Source organism: Hemitrygon akajei, chromosome 18 (assembly GCF_048418815.1).
Source record: "Hemitrygon akajei chromosome 18, sHemAka1.3, whole genome shotgun sequence".
NCBI lineage: Eukaryota > Metazoa > Chordata > Chondrichthyes > Myliobatiformes > Dasyatidae > Hemitrygon > Hemitrygon akajei.
Window position 1 is genome coordinate 41649707 of NC_133141.1, and position 22897 is coordinate 41672603.

At 42.2% G+C, this 22897-nt stretch overlaps 1 protein-coding gene across 2 annotated transcripts in view; it reads right to left on the minus strand.

Annotated features, from left to right (window-relative positions):
- Positions 1–9524: 9524 nt before the first annotated feature.
- Positions 9525–22897, minus strand: part of kcnh4b (potassium voltage-gated channel, subfamily H (eag-related), member 4b) — a 219771-nt gene continuing 206398 nt past the window's right edge. For both annotated transcript variants that reach the window (XM_073071489.1, XM_073071488.1), the window contains one exon: positions 9525–12584. In XM_073071489.1, coding sequence (XP_072927590.1) covers positions 11610–12584 — 975 coding nt within the window. In that variant the 3' untranslated portion in view covers positions 9525–11609. The remainder of the gene's footprint in view (positions 12585–22897) is intronic.

Sequence of the window (22897 nt, forward strand, 5' to 3'; positions counted from 1 at the left end):
TTTCCAACTCATCACCTGCAGCCTATTTAAACCCAGCTCTCATCTACAGTCCTTGTTCACTCATATGAACTAGCTAGCCTCAACTAGTTGCTCCTAGCCTTCAGTTACCTTGTGTTAAGTATCTTTTCTCTCTTGTTTTGTGGCCCCTTGTGGCTTGTTATTTTGCAGTTTATTATTAAGGTTATTACCCACAGCTGAATTGTCTCTGCTGCTCTGTGCTTGGGTCAAAACTTCTCTACATTTCCTGACACAGGTGTGCTAAGGACACGATGCTCTCTGTGCCAACCTCCTTTTGGAGCGCTTGGGAGAAGAAGGTCTGGGTCCTTGGGATGGTCATCATGGAGCATATCAAGATCAAATGAATGCCCCCAATTCAGGTGGATTGGGATCCCCCTGATCTCTAATTGTGTCACAAAACTCTTCTGAACACAGCGTTGTCCCCCCTCGCCCTTCACCGCCGCTGACTGTAAGGAGTTCATACATTCCCTCCTTGATCACGTGGATTCCTTTGGGTGCTCCAGTTTCCTGCCACAGTCCGAAGACATGGGTTAGTAGGTAATTTGGCCACAAGGGAGTAATTGGGCAGCGCAGGCTCATTGGGCCGGAAAGGCCTGTTACTGTTCAGTATCCCTAAGTAAAATAAGTAAAAAATCCCTGCGCTTGGCTTTTTCTCTCCAGTCCCCCAAACCAGTCCCTAGTATTGTTACTGTGACCACCAGATCCTGCCTTCAATCATCCAAGGTCCACTTTCTGACTCTCCAATCTTACTCCCAATATCACCCCTTGCCATCCAAAAGCCCTTGACATGTTCCTCTGAATTCATCCCTAATCTTCCAAGGCCTAGACAACAACAAGGGCCTTGATCTCTTTATTTATTTTATTTTTTATTTTATTTAGAGTTACCACGCGGAATCGACCCTTCTGGCCCTTTGAGCCCCACCACCCAGTAACCCCCAACCACCCTGATTCAACTCTAATCTAATCATGGGCAATTAACCTACCCAGTATGTCTTTGGACTGTGGGAGGAAACTGGAGGACCCGGAGGAAACCCATGCCTTCCACATGGAGGATGTATAAACTCCTTAAAAATAATGTTGGAATTGAATTCCAAACTCTGACAGCCCGAGCTATATGTGTGGCGTGCTAACTGCTACACTAGCATGGTGCCCTGCACTCCCCTCTGGCCAATCGTTAGTCTCCCGGAGCTTCCAGTCTCCACCCCATTCACTTACTTAATTTCCAGCCCACACAACTTTGCTTGGAGATCACACTTTCCCATTCTAAACCCCAATGTGACCCTTGGGCCCCAATCTTTGGCCATTGGCCACTGTTCTCTCTATCTCCAACTATAAATATCTCACTCTCTTTCAATTGCACCTAAGACACTGGCCTTCCACTGCTGTGTCTGTCCATCTAGAACAGTGGTTCCCAAAGTGGACGATATCGCCCCCCCCCCCCGGCGACCAATGGAGGTATCTAAGGGGGTGATAAAGATAAAGTGGGTGGTCAGGGGTGCTCACTAGCAAGGGGAGGAGCTGAGAGATTGCAGGCTTAATTTAAGAAATTAAATATTTTTATAAGCATTTGATCCTCAGTGCCTCATAATTGATTACAATGATCACATAATCATCTCTTGCTAACCCACTGTTCTCTGAGACTTCGCTCGAGGCGCATTATAGTTGTTGAAAAGCAACTCTTCTGTATTTGACATAACATGAGAAATCATGTTATTTCCGAGCTCGGCCTGCATGTTATTGCTGTTCACTCCTGTGATACAGTGTTAGCTAGTACGATTCCCATACTCTAATCACACAGTGACGCAATTCCTGCAAATTAGGGTTTGGAATTCAATGGGGGTAAAGTTCAGAATCTGCCCTTTCAAATAGTCTTGAATGCATTTGAATGCTCCTTGAACATTTGAAGTGAATACTGTCTGATAAAGCAAACAAGAACTTATTTTCAGTCACTTTGAGAAAACTTTCAGAAACAGAAAAACACTTCAAAACAAGTTTACCAGCATTTCACAACAAAACAGTGATGGCTTACAAGCTTCATGTAACATCATTGTTCATTGTTAAATCTGTAAAGTCCCACACAATTGGAGAAGAACTGGCTCTTCCAGTAGTAAGGGAGGTTCGATTTTGCGTAAGTCACCAGACCAAATAATGAAAGTGATGCCGCTCAGCGGCAATGCTATTAAAGATGAATAAATCATACATCTGAGAATGTGGAAAAACACTGTGTACAACATACTTAGAACAGCAGAAGTTGCTTTACATTTTGTGCAGGTCTTGTAGCTTTAGTTTTGTCTGATGGGTTTGTAGTTCCTTTCCGGGGAACGTGCTAAGACGGTAGCGCGATATTGACACGCAGAAGCCTCTCTGGACTCTGGATTGGGGATTACCAAATGTTATGTGGTTTTTCTTGTGCGGTCTGTTTTGTGCTTTTTCGTGATATCATTCCGGAGAACGTTGTCTCATTTTTTAACTGCATTGTATTTGTGGTTTATAAATGACAATAAACTGAATCTGAATCTGAATCTGATTTGGTTGAGTCAACTTTGCCAGGCAATGAATCTTTGCTTCGTGGTTATACTTGCTCCATAAAAGATGAAAATATGGTTCAAGAGTTGTTATTTGTAAGAGAACTAGAAACAGATAGGAAGGGGGAGTCAATATTTCAGGTTATTGAGCAATTTTACAAAGAGAAGGACATTCCGCTGACCAACATTTTTCCTTGTGTTCTGAAGGAGGTGATTGAAGAGATTGTGAAGGCATTAGTAATGATCGTTCAAGAATCAATGGATTCTGGCATGGTCCTGAAAGAGTGGAAATTTGCAAATTTCACTCCACTCTTCAGGAAAAGAGAGAGACAGAAGAGGGAAAATTGCAGGGTAGTTAGTCTGAAGATGTTGGAGTCAATTGTTAAGATGTGATTTTGCGGTACTTGGAGGCACATGATAAAATAGGCAGTAGTCACACACACAAAATGCTGGAGGAACTCAGCAAGCCAGTCAACGTTTCGGGCCGAGACCCTTCAGCAGGTGTAGGCCATAGTCAGCATGGTTTCCTTTAGGGAAAACCTTGCCTGACAAATCTGTTGGAATTCTTTGAAGAAATAACAAGCAGGACAGACAAAGGAGAATTGGTGGATGTCTTTGGGCCTCTTATCTTTGAAGGGATTTGCTGGCATTGGAGAAGGTTCACTATATGATTCTGAGATTGAAAGGATGATCATATTAGAAGCTCTGGGCCCAATCTCAAAAGGAACTCAGAAGAATAAGTGGGGGATCTCACTGAAACGTATCAAATGTTGAAAGGCCTCAATAGAGTAGATTTGGTGAGGATGTTTCCTATGATGGGGAGTCTAGGACCAGAGGGCTCAGCCTCAGAATAGAGGGATGTCCATTTAGAACAGAGATGAGGAGGATTTCTTTAGTTAGAGAGTGGTGAATCTGTGGAATTCATTGCAGGTAAGAATGGAATGGTAGCATGGATGAATGAGTGGCTGTGGAGATGGTGCAAGGGACAGAGTTTCAAGTACTTGGATCATTGAAACATTTTCTGGGGAAAGGGTGACCTGTACACGAGGGATGGGTTACACCTGGAGGGGAACCAATATCCTGGCGGGACATGTGATGAGGATGTTAGGAGAATTCAGGGTGACTTGGATAGGCTGGGTGAGTGGGCAGATACTTGGCAGATGACGTTTAATGTGAATAAGTGTGAGGTTATCCACTTTGGGAGTAAGAACAGGAAGGCAGATTATTATCTGAACGGTGTAGAGTTAGGTAAGGGAGAAATACAAAGAGATCTAGGAGTCCTTGTTCATCAGTCACTGAAGGTGAATGAGCAAGTGCAGCAGGCAGTGAAGATGGCTAATGGAATGTTGACCTTTATTACAAAGGGAATTGAGTACAAGAGCAAGGAAATCCTCTTGCATTTGTACAGAGCCCTGGTGAGACCACACCTGGAGTATTGTGTACAGTTTTGGTCTCCAGGGTTAAGGAAGGACATCCTGGCTGTAGAGGAAGTGCAGCTTAGATTCACGAGGTTAATTCCCGGGATGTCCGGACTGTCTTACGCAGAGAGATTAGAGAGACTGGGCTTGTACATGCTGGAATTAAGGAGATTGAGAGGGGATCTGATCGAAGCATATAAGATTATTAAGGGATTGGACAAGATAGAGACAGGAAATATGTTCCAGATGCTGGGAGAGTCCAGTACCAGAGGGCATGGTTTGAGAATAAGGGGTAGGTCATTTAGGACAGAGTTAAGGAAAAACTTCTTCTCCCAGTGAGTTGTGGGGGTCTGGAATGCACTGCCTCAGAAGGCAGTGGAGGCCAATTCTCTGGATGCTTTCAAGAAGGAGCTAGATAGGTATCTTATGGATAGGGGAATCAAGGGATATGGGGACAAGGCAGGAACCGGGTATTGATAGTAGTTGATCAGCCATGATCTCAAAATGGCGGTGCAGGCTCGAGGGGCCGAATGGTCTACTTCTGCACCTATTGTCTATTGTCTATTTTGCTGATGCTATGCTAGAGAGTTTAAACTAGTTTTTCAGGGGGCTGGGAACCAGAGCCCCAGGTCAGTAAGGGAAGGATCATACAGGAAGGTAGATGCCAGGGAAAGTATTGAAAGGCAAAATTGAAATAACAAGTATGATGGGTCAGATAGTTTGAAGTGTGTATATTTTAATGCTAGGAGTATTATGGGTAAGGGTGATGAACCTAGAGCATGGATCAGTATATGGAACTACGATGTTGTGGCCATTAATGAAACTTGTTTGAGAGAGGGGCAGGAATGGGTGATAAATGTACCAGATTTTTGAAGTTTTAGAAAAGATAGAGAAGGAGGTAAAAGTGGGCTGGTGGTGGGGGTGGTGGAATTGCATGACTAATCAGGGAGAATATCACAGCTGCACTCAAGAGAGATATCGTGAAGGGTGCAGATACAGAGACCATTTGGGTAGAACTTAAGAATAGAAAAGGTGCAATCACACTGCTGGGATTGTACTGCAGACCCCTAATAGTCACCGGGACATTAAGAAACAGATATGTAAACAGATTGAGGAAATATGTAAAATTAATAGGGTTGTTGTCATAGGGGATTTCAACTTCCCTAATATAAATTGGGACATTCTTAGTGCAAGGGGGTGAGATGGGGCAGAATTTGTTCAGTGTATCCTGGAGAGTTTCTTAAATGAATATGTGGACAGCCCAATGAGAGAAGGGGTTGTATTGGACCAGGTGTTGGGTAATGAGCCTGGCCAGGTGACTGATCTTTCAGGGGGTGTACAGTGACCATAACTCCTTAACCTCCAGCATAACTATAGATAGCAACAGGTATGGTTCTTGTGGGAAAGTCTTAAATAGGAGTAGGACAAATTACAAGGGCATTAGACAGGAACTAAGAAGCATTAATTGGGAACACCTTCTCTCTGGCAAGTCCACATCAGACATGTGTAAAGGGTTTAAAGATCAAATGCACAGAGTACAGGAAAGGTATGTTCCTGTTAGAAGGAAGGATGGAGGTGGAAAGATAAGAGAACCTTGGATGTCCAGAGAGGTGATGAATTTAGTCAAGAAGAGAAAGGAAAAGTATGTAAAACTTTAGAAGTTATGATCAAACGAAGCACATGAGGAGTATAAAGAAAACAGAAAAGAACTAAAGAGGGGAATTAGGAAGGCCAGGAAGGACCATGAAAAGTCCTTGGCAAGTGGGATCAAGGCAATTCCTAAGGCATTTTATACATATCAAGAGCAAGAGGTTAACTAAGGAGAGGGTGGGATCACACAAGGATAAAGGAGGGAACATTTGCTTGGATGCAGAGAATGTGAGTGAGGTACTTCTTGAGTACTTTGCTTCAGTATTTACCAAGAAAAAATATATGTAGGACCAGGAGATTATTGCTGGATGTTTAAATGCTTTAGGGCATTTAGAGGTCAAGGAAGAGGAAGTGTTGGGCCTCTTTATAAGTATTAAGATGAATAAGTCCCCAGACCCTGATGAGATTCACTCCATGTTATTGAAGGAGGCAAGAGATGACATTGTTGGGCCCTTGACCAGTATATTTGTGTCCTCTCTGGCCACAGGCAAGGCCCCTGAGGACCGGCAAATGGCAAATGTTGTACTTCTATTTTAAAAAGGGAACAAGGGAAAATTCTCGAAACTATAGATCGGAGAGTCTCACGTCAGTTGTGGGGAAATTACTGGAGAAAATTCTTAGGGATGGGATATATGAGCATTTGGAAACCCATGGGAGGGAGAGCCAGTATGGCTTTGTGAGTAGAAGGCTGTGTCTCTCTAACTTGATTGAGTTTTTTGATTGATGAGGGTAGGGAAGTGGATGTTGTCTAGGGAAGTGGATGTTGCCTACATGGATTTTAGTAAGGTGTTTGACAAAGTCCCTCATGGGAGGCTAATCCAGAAGATTAAGATGTATTGAGTCCGCAGCAAATTGGCTGTTTGGGTTCAGAAATGGCTTGCCATTAGAGGACAGAGTAGTGGTTGAAGGGACTAATTTGAGCTGAAGATCAGTAATTAGTGGTATTCTGCAGGGATCTGCACTAAGATCTCTGTTGTTTGTGAATTATATAAATGACTTGGATGAAACTATAGGTGGGTGGGTTGGTAAATTTGTGGATGATGTTAAGACTGGTGGAATTGTGGATAGTGTAGAAGACTGGCAAAGAATACAATGTGATATTGATCAGTTGCAAATATAGGCTAAGAAATGGCAGATGGAGTTTAACCCAGATAAATGTGAGTGTTGCACCTTGGTAGGACAAATGCAAGGAGACAGTATACTACTAAGGGCAAGATCCTTAACAGTGTTGCTGAGCAGAGAGATCTTGGGATCTAAGTTTATAACCCCTTGAAAGTGGCTGAACAGGTTGATAAGATGGTTACGAAGGCTTATAGAATGCTTGCTTTTATGAGTTGAGGCATTGAGTTCAAAAGTCAGGAGGTTACGTTGCAACTTTATAAAACTCTGTTTAGGCCACTTCTGGAGTATTGCATACAGTTCTGGTTGCCCCATTATAGGAAGGACATTGAGGCTTTGGAGAGGGTGTGGAAGAGGTTTACCAGGATGCTGCCTGGTTTAGAGGGTACAGGCTATCACAAGAGCCTGAATAGATAGATAGATAGATAGATACAATAAACTTGGATTGCTTTTTCTGGAGTGCCGGAGGCTGAGCAGAGATCTGATAGAGGTTTACAAGATTATGAGAGGCATGGATAGAATGGATGGAGAGTACCTGTTTCCCAGGGTTGAAATGTCTAATACCAGAGGGCATGCATTGAAGGTGAGAGGGGTTAGGTTCAAGGGGGACGTGAGGGGTAAGTTTTTTCCTCAGAGAGTTGGAGATGCCTGGAATGCTCTGTCTGGCATTGTGGGAGAGGCAAATATATCAGAGGCTTTTAAGAGACGTTTGGATAGGCACATGGATGTAAGGCAGATGGAGGGATGTGGACATGGTGTAGGTAGGAGGGATTAGTGTTTGGGTTCTTTTGATTTGCTTTTAGCTGGTTCAGCACAACATTGTGGGCCGAATGGCCTGTTCCTGTGCTGTACTGTTTTGTGTTCTAAGTTTAAGGTAGAGGTTGATAGATTCATGATTGGTCAGAGTATGAAGGTTACGGGGAGAAGGCAGGAGATTAGGGCTGAGAGGGAAATGGATCAGCCATGATGAAATGGTGGAGCAGACTCGATGGGCCAAATGGCCTAATTCTTTTCCTTTATCTTATGGTCTTATGCCACATATGGGGCACCATCAATGACAGGATGCCACCATGGGGTTATTACTTTCTTGAAACAAGTTGTAACTACAGGATTTACCATTCCCTGTGTAATTCTCAGGCAATATCTTGCCACAAAAAAAACATGTGATCAGCTGCACAAATCATTCAATTCTGTTATCTCAGTGCTAAATAAAATCAAGTCCCATGCCTTCAATTCTCGACTTTTTTTGAGAACTTTGTATTGAGAAAAATGAAGAGTTTGAATGTTTGCTGTTGCACACAAAAGTCCGATGGCTCTCAAAAGGAAACTGCCTGAAATGCTTTAGTGCACTTTTTGAAACTGTGGTAAAATTCTTTGAAGTTTTGAATGTTTCATTCAATAATCAACTGTAGCATGGCGGTCAGCGTGTGCTATTACAGCTCGAGGAGTTCGGATTTCAATCCTGGCATCCTCTGTAGGGTGTTTATACATTCTCCCTGTGGAATGTGTGGGTTTTCTCTGGGTGTTCCAGTTTCCTCCCACAGTCCAAAGATGTATAGATTAGAAGGTTAATTGGTCATTATAAATTGTCCCATGATTAGGTTAGGGTTAAATCAAAGGTTGCTGGGTGGTGCATCTCAAAGAGTCGGAAGAGCTGACTCCACATTCTATCTCTAAATAAATCAAACTCAAGAATATTAGGAATGACATTGCTCATTTGTCAAAATTATTTGTAAAGTTTAATGAAATCAATCTTCAATTGCAAGGCAATGAATCTTATCAAAGTCAAATCAGTTATCTCCATATTACTGTCTACGTTAAACCTATTTAAGTGCAGCATTGGCTGTCATGACCTTTTCCAATTTCTGAACCTCTCTGACTTGGAAGTGAAAGAAAAAAATACTAGATGATGGTCTTCAAGTATACTGTGTCCATCTGGGTGAACAGCATAAAGACATGTCAGAGAGATTTCAGGATCTTCTCCTGATCCAAATCCCAGATTGGGTAATAAATGCATTCCTGAACATTTGTAATGAAGAATTAACAGGGAGGATAGAGAAGAACTGATCTTGCTACAAAATGACTTTGAGCTGAAGCCAAGGTTCAAAAAATCATATCAAGACTTTTGGTTGCAGAAATTAATCTCTGAACGCTATCTTGCACTATGGAAAAAGGTCAAGATGTTCTTTATTCCCTCTCCAACATTATATTTAGTGGAGCGCGGTTTCAGTGAAGTCTCCAAACTTCTTTCAAAGCAATGAAACAGAGTGCAAATTATCGAACATGGGGATCTGAGACTCCTTCTGAGTGACATTCAGCCTGATGTTGAGAAGCTGATATCACTGCACCAAGCCCGTCCGTCTCATTGAAAGGTGAAAAAGCAATGAAGTAGTTGGACTACTAATATATGCTCTAAAATTGTTGATGAAAATTGCTTTTACTGTAATTATAGAAACAATTTTATTTGTAGCTTTAAATAGATTTGAATAATTTTGCAATTATTTGTCACTGCTTTGAATTTGTAGTTCCTATTTTCTTTCACTATGTGTTGTAAATCAAAATTCTTTATGGTCTTTATGTAGTGGCTGGAAAGGGAAAGGGGGGGGGCATTGGGGATGTGGTCTGGGAGCCAAGAGGGTGGTAACCCAAAAAAGTTTGGGAACCACTGATCTAGAACCAGCATTTTGACTACGCTAGAATCACTCGTCAATTACATGGACATTCTTTGGAAATTTAGCCTCCTTATAAACATTACTCTAATGACAAGTCAGCTCCTTTAACCCAGTGAGCACAAACTTTATTTTTCAGTGTGACAGCATTAATAAAATTCCTTTCTTCATAACAACAAGAATGCTTTCATTGTAAATTAATATAGATGTGAAATTACCAACACAAAGGAAATGTATTTATCAAGATAAGAATGTCGACTTCTTAATTTTCTGCTTATAGCAAGAAACACAAGTTGAACTTCAAAGGGTTGAGTAGAAATATAACCTTGTGTAGAATACAATAGTTAGAAGTTTAACAAGACAGCTGTCTCTATATTAACATGCAAGTAAAATGGTGACATTAAGACAATGTGCTGTTCATCCCTGCAGTCTGAAGGGAAGAATCCCTCGGTCTTTGCACTTATGGGAAGGTGAATATAACACATAAAAAACACGCTGGGTACATTTAAAAATGCATCATAATTTACATTCAATTGTCTTCTTTAACATGAAAGAAAGCTTTGCATTGTTGCCTCTTCAGTGTTTAATATTTTTTCAGAGTAGTTGTATCCTGATTGCTCTCTGGACTGGCTACACAGAAAATGTTACGTGATTCCTTTGGTTTAGAGGTGGAGTCCGACCATAGTACATATGTGCCAATGTGTGAAGCCAGAGTTTCTGGATTACCACATATTCAAATTAACTAGATACTGACGCTCCTCGGCCTTCCCACCTTGGGTTCTCGGGTGTCGTCGGACTTGTCCTTCCTTTCTTCACCAGCATGTGTAAGGTTTGGCTGATCTATCTGTAGTAGCTGGCTGTGTCTGAATGCCAGCCAATACAGAAACCAGCAACCAACATGAACTGAATATAGGTTTAGATATGGAAAATATATTAACCAGGTTTTATTTATCATATGGGTTCAAATAAACTAACGCACGAACCCTGAGATTCAGATGTTCCTGATTTTAGCCTGCTCACCTCTTCCAGAAAGGTGTTATGTGGAACTCTCACTATATATATATATTTTTTTCTCTGGCTAACCTGTACAATTTTCAAAATAATAGAAGCAGATACTCTGTCTCAATTCTCTACTGACTATGATCAGCTGGTAAGAGTGGTTTAGGCTGGCATATCCTCCCTGGTCTACTCTCGATTACTGAGTGTTCTTGGTACAGCACCTGGCTACCCTGTTGGAATGTTCTGCCACTCAGTGACGCATTGTTTCTGAGAATGATGGAAAACTTACAAAGCAGAACAAGGCCATTCAGCACCTCATGTCAGTGTTGGTCAAAAACAGCCACCCGGTGTAAATCCACTTCTTAGCATTTGGTTATTAGCCCTATAGGTGAGGTCTCTTCAAGGATTTCAGTCACAGTTGCTTTCTCAGGCCATTCACCTTTAGGGTGAAAAATGCTTTTCCCAATTCCCCTCTCATCCTTCTACCAATTGCAGTCTCATTTTTCGATAACTATGCTAAATGGAAGTCAGTCCTCCCTATTTAGTCTATACTGTAGACCACTCAGAATTTTATACAGTTTATTTATAGTCTCTCTTCAGCCCACTCTGTTCCAAAGAAAGCACAACTTTATCCAACCTTTCTTCATAGCTACAGTTTTCCTGTCCTGTGGCACCAGTTCACCTTCAAGTGCCTTTCTTTTTTGTCAAATCAAATAGTTTTTCTTCAGATATTTCTGATTCTAGATATTGTTCAAGATCAGAAGAAGTTAAATCCTTCTTCTGTGAACCTCCACTGTAAATTAAACTAATTTCTCAGGTTGTTGCAACATTATCTCTGCAAAATGCTTCCTTATTCAAATGCAAATTACTCTTGTCAATAGCCTAACATTGTGTTCTATTACATCGGACTAGGAAAGGGCAAATTGATTTGCAGTTTGATACTCCTGATTCTCTGTTCCTGTCATTCATTACCTTTGAATTGTATCTTGGTGAATGCAACCCAATATAAATTACTTCATGCCCAAGGATAGCCAGCCATGAAACTCAACAACTTGTGAGCCCAAATAATCAGTTTAAAACTCATTTCCCTAAACATGTCATTTGCTCAACAGATATGAGTAACACAAGATTAAGGAAATTTCCTCCAGAGCATATGGCTCCTTTGCAATGTATTCTCAGAGTCCCTGAATCAATTCCGAAACTACTTGACCTCAAGATATACATTCATCGTTTGTACCTCCCGAGTTCATATCCATCAGATCCTCCATAGAGCTCAAGCCAGTAACTGTGGAAGTGGGAAAACACTGATTGGAGCTTGGTGAACCAAAAATGTTGTGATTGGGATTGGGAATCACTGAGAAGGACTGGCCAACATTTAGAGAGACATTTTCAGACTGGCAAGGCATTGGAATGATAGAAATAAGTGGGCTGGTAGAGGGAGAGATTGTGACAGCATGCGAAGAGTTCTCTGTGGGTTGCATGGCACCTGAAGTTCTCGGTACGGATCGACCTGGACTTGCAGTGATCAGAGGAGAGTTGTGTGAACTTGAAGGAAGACAGAGAGAGTGACAAGGGCTTGGTGATGTTGAAAAAGTGGGCTTTTGTGAGACTGGTGTTTGTCGTCCAGGTTTGGAGCCACTGCTCACTGGCAGCGAGACTGGCCGAGCAACGTTTGGAGAGGCAGCAACTGACTGAGTAAGATTTCGATTTATGTCTGTGAGAGTCACTGGGCTCTCTCTTTGATCTCCCACAGTCACCTGATAATGAAAGGATGCCACCGGACTTGAGACTGCATGGAAGCAGTCCAGCACTGGATGAAGCTCCACATCTGCTGTCCTTTGGCATGACACTGTTGCCCTCACAGAGCTTCCAGGATAGCATGCAGCTGAATGGCTGTTGTAATTCCATGAGCTGGGAACCTCTGTGCTTCGGCTGAGCTGAGCCATAGGAAATGGTCCAGACTGCACACGAAGAGTAGACTGCTGTAAAGAATGTGAGCATCTTGGTTGCCACTCATTCCCACTGCTATCAGTAGAAGGAGATGAAGAAGAAGCCATGGAGACACCATATGGTGCGTAGGCCATTGCAGGTGTGTACTGCTGAGCAGACATTTGCCTTTGAAGAAGGTGCATCATATGATGAAGCTCCTTGGCGAGATGAGATACCTCCTGATTTAGATTATTCATCTGCAAATAAATAAACAAGTCATGTTCTTGTCAGCTGAATGGTTCTGTTGTATTTATTTCAAGTAGTTATTGTAGAAATTATAATGTAGATCCACATTTAACAAAAAAACAAAGCTGATAAATGATAAAAAGACAATACTAAATTAATTTACCACAAAGTAGTACCTATTTATACAATAGGTATGAAGTATTAACATGTCTAGATTTTGGATTATACAATTATAGGCTTAAACAATGTGCCACAGATGGTGTTGCACAAATACAATAAAATGCACAATAAATTCAAAATATAGATGATGATAAGCCACCATATCAACTGATTTAAGTTTGTTTTCTTCATCTTCTTGCTTTTCATCAGAACAATGTGGAAGAATTAGAAACTGCAGCACAATTTGGCACCAGGTTCAATTATAATAGGCTGACCACACCCCTGCTCTATAATGACCTAGTGAGGATGAACAGTACTTGTGGGAGTGTTTTTCAATAATAAATGAACATCATTGGAAATGGAGAACAGAAAATTAGTGGAATAGGATAATAAATCTGCAATATTTCTGCTACTTCACATAAATTCAATTTTTATTTGGTGTAAGTAGGCAGCAGAGATATTGTCCAAAATCATTAAGAAACTTCTGTGAATAATCTCTTCCCTACTCAAAAAAGTGGCATATGTTGAACTAATAGTTCATATTTCTAGAATTCTGAAGCATCTTCCATGGCATGCTCTGCTGTGTGAACAGTACTAATGATTTCTCCATGGGACTTCATATGTGAAGCTGCCATCAAACAAGTGGAAAATGTCAACTTTTCGACTTCTTTCTGCTGTGTGGGTGAAATTGTTAAATATAATTAGCGCAATAAACCAGACACTCAAGCAATCTTACTCATTAAGTTCTGTTCATCTTCTTTTTGCTTTGAGGCAATCTGCCTGTTAACATTGCCATGAATGAGCATCGCTCTGGGGCAAATGCTGGCTGAATGCCTTGTGTCGGAGTTTGCAAAATAACCACCCATGCAAGTGAAGTTTTTTGCACTGCATCCTGGAAGATGAAGTACAGCCTTCGCCGTTACTTAGGCTCATTAATCTAATGCCATACCTAAACCATGTAGACAAAGCATATCGTACAGAATGGTTGATCATTGATCTTTGTGATATTAGCAGATTTTAATAAACAAATGAAAAGAACATGTCACAAATTTAATTCTGAGGAAACAAAAAAATACCAGGCAGTCCTCATCATGACTCAATGACTGTGTAACTGTCCTACTGGTGTAACTTAATGAAGAACAGGAGCGCTGTGGTAATGTCAGTGGATCAATTAACCAGGAGCTGCATTACTAACTTGAGACATGACTTCAAATCTCATCTTGTCAGCTGGGAAATTTAAATTCAGTAAATTAAATTTGGAACTCAAAGTTATTGATGATTTTATAACCATTAGATTGTCATTAAAGCCGCACAAGATTTCTCGTATTCTCTTGAGAAAAGAATTTACTGTTATCACCCTGTGTCTCCAAACCCATAGCGTAATGTACTGACTCTCAATTGACTTCTGAAATGGCTCAACAAGCAACTCAATGTTAATTTAGGATGGGAAGTAAGTGTTGGCCCAGCCAGAGAATCCCACATCCAATAAACGAATCAAAGAGGAGCCGGGTGACGTTCACAATATGTGCTCAAACATACCTGAATAAGGTAGTAGAGCTCAATTAGTTCCTGTGGAACTGTATCCAGTTAGGAGTCAATGCCTTCAGGAGTAAATTAGTAAGAAGACATTATATAAAAAATATGTTGGAAAATGAAACCAACTTTTATATTTGCACTCTAATGAAATTAATTTTTCTCCAATCATGCATGGTTCAAAACAAAGAAATTGTTCTGGACCAAACCTCTGCCTTAACAAATCAACCAACCAAGAACGTACTAACAAAAGATTATTGATTTGAAACATTAACTGCATTTCCCCTTCATGGATGTCTGCTGCTGTGTGGAGTGTTTTGAACATCTTCTGCTTTGACACGCTATTGCAGAGTGACGTATGCAGAACACAAAAATACCGATGAGAATGGTAAAAGGGAGTGATGGCGGAGGAGTAAAACTGTCCACATTTTATTAAATTGCATTATAGGATCTTTCTCAAATATCTATTTAACCAGGTGTGTCAGTTCCTTTTCTCTTCTGAAGGATGACACCACTGACAATTCAGCCCTCCTTCAGAATTGTAATGTGGTTTGGCTGTGTTATGTATTTGATGTCAGAACTCTTGACTTAAAGGATAGGAATATATAGGAAACTGCTGGTGCACACACTTTGGTTCTTGTTGCTGGAAAAATAATCTGCCTAGGGATTTATTTCCCAATAAGTAGTAGTAGATATGTACTTAGGTGCAATGTAGTCTGCTTCAGAATTTCAGACCAAGGGTGTAGTGTACTGACTAAGGTCTGGAATAATTCACCACAAGATCTCAAAGCTCTCTCCCACTGATGCTACCTGACCTGCTGAGTGCTTCTCCATTTTCAGTTTTTGTTGTATTTCCAACATAGGCAGTATTTTTCTTCTAATGTTCCTTAGTTTTCCCTGGTTAGAGCTCTTGTTTTATATGGTTTTTTTGTGTTTATATACATGCCATCAATTGTAATGGCTTTATTTTAAAACTAAAACTAATTTCTAGTTTTGGAAAAACCTTATCTGGAGTATGAAGAGAAGGAACTGTGTTAAATTGTGTTTTATTTATATATTGGGAAGATCAACAGTAGAGAACGATGTGGGCAACATGGTAGCATAGTGGTCAGCATTATGCTATTGCACACAATCAGACACAAATGACACATTTCACTGTATGTTTCAATGTGCATATTGTAAATAAAGATAGTATTTAACCTTTGGAACAAAGAAAAGCCTATGCTATATAAATTATGTAAATTAATTGTACTGTTACGAATGTGCCACAGCTCTGAGGGGCCGAAGGGTGCGGGGTAGCCCGCTCCTTTGTGAGAATTACAAGATCACTATTAAGTCAGTTCAGGAGACCCAGGAAATGAGAGAAAGACATGCAGAATCCACAAAAGGGTTGGACTGTGTCCTGGCCTCCGAAAGGCGGACCCATTGATACCGGCTATTGTCTCTTGGAGACGGACTTGTGTATTGCATCCTGTACTATGCATCAAAGCCCCAGGCAATGAACCAAGGAGGAGGTTGGTGGAGGGTTTGCATCATCCCCAACCTGATTGACACCTGAGACCCTGTGAGTCAGGATAAAAAGAGGGTCTGTGGGAACAGCCCCTCAGATGCACCAGAAGGAACGCTAACGATCCCGTAATAGCAAAACCCCGTGGAAGGCCACATGTGTCCTTTTCCGTTTGCCCCGGAATCGGTGGGCCCTGTACCACGGCAGAACGGTTTTTAGCTAACAACGGGGAAATCAACTCCCAACGACTCTCGAAGGATTGACATCATAAAAGGAATGGGCAAGTTTTAACCCGTCTTTCTCTCCAACCCAAAAGCTGCAGCTTGAATGAACTGAGTGACTTTTATATTTCCATCGGACAATACATTATCCCCTAGACAACGACAGAGCTATTTCTTATTGATTACTATTAGACCCGCGCTTTTAGATTTAGTATTGACAACGTATATTATCTGTAAGTTTGCCTTGATATTATTTTGTGTATTTTTATCAATAAATACTGTTAAAAATAGTACCATCAGACTTCAACGGACCTCTCTATCTTTGCTGGTAAGTGACCCAGTTACGGGGTACGTAACAGTACATTGGTGAGAAAAATATTCTTTCTGACTTTTTGATGAACCTTACAGTGATTAAGCTCTGGAAAGTGAAGGGGTTTTAGTTATTCTTTGCAACACACACAAAATGCTGGAGGAACTCAGCAGGTCAGGCAGCACCTATGGAAATGAATAAACAGTCGATGTTTCGGGCCGAGACCCTTCTTTGGAGCTGAAAAGGAAGGGGGAGAGGGGGAGGATACCAGAATAAAAAAAAGTGGGGGGAGAGGAATGAGGAGAGCTGGAAGGTGATGGGTGGAGCCAGGTGGGTGGGAAAGATAAAGGGCTGGAGCGGAAGGAATCTGCTAGGAGAGGAGAGTGGACCATAGGAGAAAGGGAAGGAGGAGGGGCACCAGGGCGAGGTGATAGGCAGGTGAGGAGAGGTAAGAGGTCAAAGTGGTGAATACAAGAAGAGGAAAGAGGGAGGGAAAAATATTTTTTTACCAGAAGAAGAAATTGATATTCATGTCATTAGGTTGGGGGCTACCCAGACAGAATATAAGGCATTGTTCCTCTGTTCTGATTGTGGTCTCATCTGGTACAAGAGGAGGCAATGGACTGACATGTCAGAGTGGGAATGGGAATCGTAATTAAAACGTTTGGCCACCAGGAAGTTCTGCTTTGGTGATGGGAGTGGAGATGCTTGATGAAGCAGTTCCCCATCTTATGATGGGTGTTACCAACGGAGAGGAGGCTGCATCAGGAGCGCCGGACACAACAGACAGTTGTTTAGGACCCTGAATGGAAGTGAGGGAGGAAGTTAATGGGCAGGTGCAGATTAGTGGGAGGGACGAATGGACAAGGGAATCACAGAGGGAGCAATCCCTGTGAAAAGTTGGGGGGGGTGGGGTGGTGGGCATGTAAAGATTAGTTTCCTGGTAGGATCCCTTTGGAGATGGCGGAGGTTGTGGAGGATGATGTGTTAGATGTGGAGGCTCATGGGGTGGTAGGTAAGAACAAAAGGAACTCTATCACTATTAAGGTGGTGGGAAGATAAGGTGAGTGTGGACATTCAGGAAATGGATGAGATGTGGGTGGGGGCGGCATTAATAGTGGAGGGAGGGAAACCCTATTCTTTGAAGAAAGAGGACATCCCTGATGCCCTGGAAAGGAAAGCCATATCCTGGGAACAGGTGAGGCGTAGATGAGGGAACTATTATCATTTATGAGTGAACTATGTATCAATTTTACAGGAGACAGTGTAGGAAGAGGTATAGTCAATATAACCATGGGAATTGGTAGGTTTATAAAAGATGTCGGTTGACACTTTGCCTCCAGAGAGGGAGGTGTCAGAAATGGGCCAAGTGAATTTAAGGGCAGGGTGGAAGTTAGAAGCAAAGTTGGTTAAGTTGATGAGCTCAGCATGGGTGCATGTAGCGGAGAAAAGGCTGGGCAGCATTACTGGGGCAGGCTTGGAACATGGACTGTTCTACATAGCCAACAAAAAGGCAGGCACAGCTCGAGCCCATGCGAGTGCCCATGGCTACCCCTCGCGTCTGGAGAAATTGGGAGGAACCAAAGGAAAATTTGCTGAGGGTGAGGACCAGATCTGCTAGATGGAGGAGGGTGATGGTGGAGGGGAACTGGTTGGTTCTCTCATTGAGAAAGAAGCGGAGAGCTTTGAGGCCTTCTTGATGGAGGATAGAAGTGTATAGGGACTGAACATCCATGGTGAAAATGAGGAGGTCACGGCCAGGGAATTGAAAGTTGTTGAGGAGATTGAGAGTGTGAGAAGTATTGCGGATGTAGGTGGGAAGGGACTGGACCAAGGGAGATTCTTTATCAGCTAGTGAGTATGAAATCCAAGTTTAGGTGAATCATGACTGTTTGATTGTTTTATGTGAATAGATATTACAGTATAATAAAAAGCTGATTATTCCCCAGTTGAACAGTGCAATTTCTTCCCTTTTCCTCCAAAAGTAATTTATCCCTACATTTTGTCTGGTTAACCAAGGAAGATAACACTGATGAACCTGTTCCTATTCTAAATTAGATAAGATATAAAAAAAAATCCAAAATGTTTCACTGCATTAGAAAATCTTAAAGTAGGAAAATAGTGAGGTTGAAAGGTGTTGGTGTTCAGAAGGACTTGGGTGTCTTTGTACACAATTTGTTGAGTTTCAGCAAGTATTTGGAAAGGCAAAGGCTCTCTCGCAAAAAAAGGTGGTTTGCTTCAAATGTAAGATCACACATAGATTATTGCGGACGTGGCTGGTCTGCCTCCCTAAGGAGCATTATACTTAATGCAGTGGAGCTTTATCACATTGATTCCCAAGCTGAGGGGTTTTGTCAGGCTAAATTGTATTGACTTGTGTTTCATTGGAATATTTATAATTATTAACAGACTTTGATGCAAAGAGACTATTTGTCTTGATGCAGGAATTCCGAACAAGAGAGTCCCAGTCTCAAAATAAAGGACGGGCCTGTCAGGAAAGAGGCGAGAAGAAATTTCTTCACCCAGAGATTGTGGAGACTTGGTTGCTGAGTGTATGGCAAGAAAGAGACATTAAGGGAATCAAGGCATGTGTGATTAGTGCAGGACAGTGGCACTGAGGTAAAAGCTCATCCAGAATCTGATTGCAAGACAGAGGAAACATGATGGGTGCACTGGCTTTTGTTTCTATTCCTATGATTGTATGTTTTTATTCTTAATGGGTTTGGTGTTTCACGATGCAGCTCTGTACAGGAATCCATCAGTGATCCATGATGGTCAAATCCATCTGTCCACTTCTCAGTATGCCCATAATTGCCAGCAACTTCAGAAATTAAACATGGGTCTTTACGGCTTCCATGCATGAGCTGTCAGTGGACAGCGTGCCCCTTAGAGCAGCTGCTGGAAATCCAAAGCAACACACACAAAATGTTGGAGGAACCCAGGCTGCATCTATGGAGAGGAATAAAGAGTCGACATCTTGGGCCAAGACCCTTCATCTGGTCACATGATACACGTTAATGAAGGGCTTATAAACTGTTATAAAATGCAGTCAATTCATAAGTTTTTTTTAAACATTTGCTTATAGGATTGTGATGGGACTGGTAAGCAGGTATTTACGCTTCACCCCTACCTGACCTCAGAAGCCTATGCCAGAAGGTACTAGCTAGATTAATGAGTCCAGAGTCACATGTGACCAGCTTGGGTAACATGGTAAATTTTCTTTCTTAAAGGATGTTAATGAAAGTTGGCACTTTTTGGTGCTCCACAGTCCCTGAGGAGACATTGGATTGCACAGAGGGAGAGAGAGAGTTCAAAAGAAGCGAGCAGGGGCAGTCAGCACATTTAGCATGCCACTGTTCCAGAGGAGACATTGAGTTGTGCATAATCAGGCACTTGGCAAGGTCCAATAAAGAGAAGTTCGGTTTAGGCGGAGCGGCCATTGTGACAGTGGCCAGGGTATAGTTGGGAGTTGGGTCTTTAGCTCATTGAAGCTTCAGTGAGGAGAGGCATAGGAGGTAGGTAAATTTTTTTCTTTTTTTTGTTTCTTTCTTACTGCACACTTGAAGCAGTGGGGATGTCAGGCAGGATAGTGAAATGCTCCTCTTGCAGGATGTGGGAAGGCAGGGAGACCTCCAGTGTCCCTGACAACTACAACTGCGAGAAGTGCATCCAGCTGCAGCTTCTAACACTCCACGTGAAGGAGTTGGAGCTGGAAGTGGACAAACTCTGGATCATTTGGGTGGCTGAGCGGTTGATGAACAGGACATACAGGGAGGTAGTTACACCCGAAGTGCAGGACACAGGTAACTTAGTGATCGTCATGAGGGGGAAAGGGGATAGGTAGTCAGTGCAGAGTACCCGTGTGGTTGTTCCCCTCAGCAACAGGCATACTGCTTTGGATTCTGTTTGGAGGAGTGGCCTAGCAGAGGAAGGCCACAGCGGTCAGGTCTCTGGCTCTGTGGCTCTGAAGGGAAGAATGGAGAAGAAGCAAGCTGTAATGATAGGGGACTGGTTAGGGGAACAGAAAGAAAGGTTCAGCGGACGGGAGCGAGATTCACAAATGACATGTTGCCTCCTGGGTGCCATGGTCTGGGACATCTCAGATCAAATCCACAGCACTCTTAAGTGGGAGGGTGAACAGCCAGAGGCCATGGTCCACTTCGGTACCAATGACATGGGCAGGAAGGGTGACAAGGTCCTGCAAAGTGGGTTCAGGGAGTTAGGTGCTAAGTTAAAGGACGTGACCTCCAGGGTTGTGATCTCAGGATTGCTACCTGTGCCATATGATAGTGAGGGCAGAAGTAGGAAGATCATACAGCTTAGCACGTGGCTAAGGAGATAGTGTAGGAGGGAGAGCTTCAGATTTTTGGATCATCGGGTTCTCTCCCAGGGAAGGTGGGGCCTGAACAAAAGAGAAGGTTTGCACCTGAACTGGAGGGGGACTAATATCCTTGTGGGAAGGGTTTCTGGTGCTGCACACGGGACGGGGTAAACTAGGGTTGCAGGGGAATGGGAACCAGAGTGCCAGAACAGATAGTGGAGAGACTGTGGAGAAAGATGCTGTTAAATCTACATACAAAGTCAGAAATCGAAAGCTTGAGCATGGTGGGACTAATGTTGTGAGCTGTGCATATTTCAATGCAAGGAGTATTGTAGGAAAAGCTTAGAGCATGGATCAGCACCTGGAATTATAATATTGTAGCCATTACTGAGACTTGGTTCCATGAGAGGCAGGACTGGCAGCTCAACATTCCAGGGTTCCGTTATTTTAAATGTGATAGAGCAGAAGGGATTAAAGGAGGAGGGGTGTCATCACTAGTCAGGGAAAATGTCACGGCAGTGCTCTGTCTAGTCTGTCCAGACTGAGAGCTTGTCCAGTGGGGCTTTATGGGTAGAACTGAAGAATAAGAAAGGTATGACAAAGTTATTATATTATAGACCACCCAACAGTGCACCGGATTTAGAGGAGCAAATTTGTAGAGAGATTGCAGACTGTTGCAAGAAACATAAGTTTGTAATAATCGGTGATTTTAACTTTCCACATATTGACTGGGAATCCCATATTTTAAAAGGGCTGGATGGAAAGAGTTTGTCAAATGTGTTCAGTAAAGTTTCCTTAATCAATACATAGAAATCCCAACCAGAGAGTCTGTGATACTAGATCTCCTATTAGGGAATCAGACAGGGCAGGTGATGGAAGTTTGTGTAAGGGAACACTTTGGATCTAATGATCATAATGCCATTAGTTTCAAGGTAATTATGGAAAAGAATAGGTCTAGTCCTCAAATTGAGATTCTAAATTGGAGGAAGTCCAATTTTGATGGTATCGGAAATGATCTGGCAAGTGTTGATTGGGACAGGCTGTTTTCTGGCAAAAGAGTGCTTAGTAAATGAGAGCCCTTCAAAAGTGAAAGTTTTGAGAGTACAGAGTTTGTATGTTCCTGTCAGAATAAAAGGCAAGGGTAACAGGTTGAGGGAATATTGGTTTTCAGGTGATATTGAGGCCCTGGTTAACAAAAGGAAGGAAATGCATAGCAGGTATAGGCAGGTAGGAACAAGTGAGGTACTTGAGGAGTGTAAGAAATGCAAGATACACTGAAGAAAGAAATCAGGAGGGCCTAAAAGAAGACACGAGATTGCTCTAGCAGACAAGGCGAAGGAGTATCCTAAGGGATTCTACAGATATATTAAGAGGATAGGGTTGCAGGGGACAAAACTGGTCCTCTGATAGATTAGAATGGTAATCTATGTGTGGAGCCAAAAGAGATGGGGGAGATCTTAAATGGATGTTTTTTGTATCTGTATTTACTTGTGAGACAGACACAGAGTCTCTCTTAGTGAGGCAAAGCAGCAGAGAGGTCATGGACCCTAAACAGATTTCAGAGGAGGAGGTGTTTGCTGTCTTCAGGAAAATTAGGGTGTAAAAACTCTCATGGCCTGACAAGGTGTTCCTTCAGACCCCGTGTGAGGTAAGTGCAGAAATTGCACGAGAGCTAGCAGAGATATTTAAAACATCTTTAGCCATGGTGAGGTACTGGAGGATTTGAGGATAGCTTGTAATGCTCCGTTGTTTAAGAAAGGCTCTAAGAATAAGCTAGAAAATTGTAGGCCAGTGAGCCTGACATCAGTAGTGGGCAAGTTATTGGAAGGTGTTCTAAGGTACCAGATATTTGAGTATTTGGATAGACATGGACTAATTAGGGATAGTCAATATGGCTTCATGCTTGGTAGGTCGTGTCGAACGAATCCTATAGTGTTTTTTGAGGAAGTTACCAAGAATGTAGATGAAGGCAAGGCAGTGGATGTTGTCTTCATGGACTTCAGCAAGGCCTTTAACAAGGTCCCACATGGGAAATTGTTCAAGAAGATTCACTCGTTTGGCATTGAAGATGAGGTAAATTGGATAAGTTGGATTAGATATTAGCTTCACGAGAGAAGCCAGAGAGTGGTAGTAGATGGTAGAGGTCTGTTGCTAGTCATGTGCCACAGGGATTGGTGCTGGGTCCATTGTTGTTTGTCACCTATATCAATGATCTGGATGATAATGTGATTAACTAGATCAACAAATTTGTGGATGACACCGAGTCTGGGGAA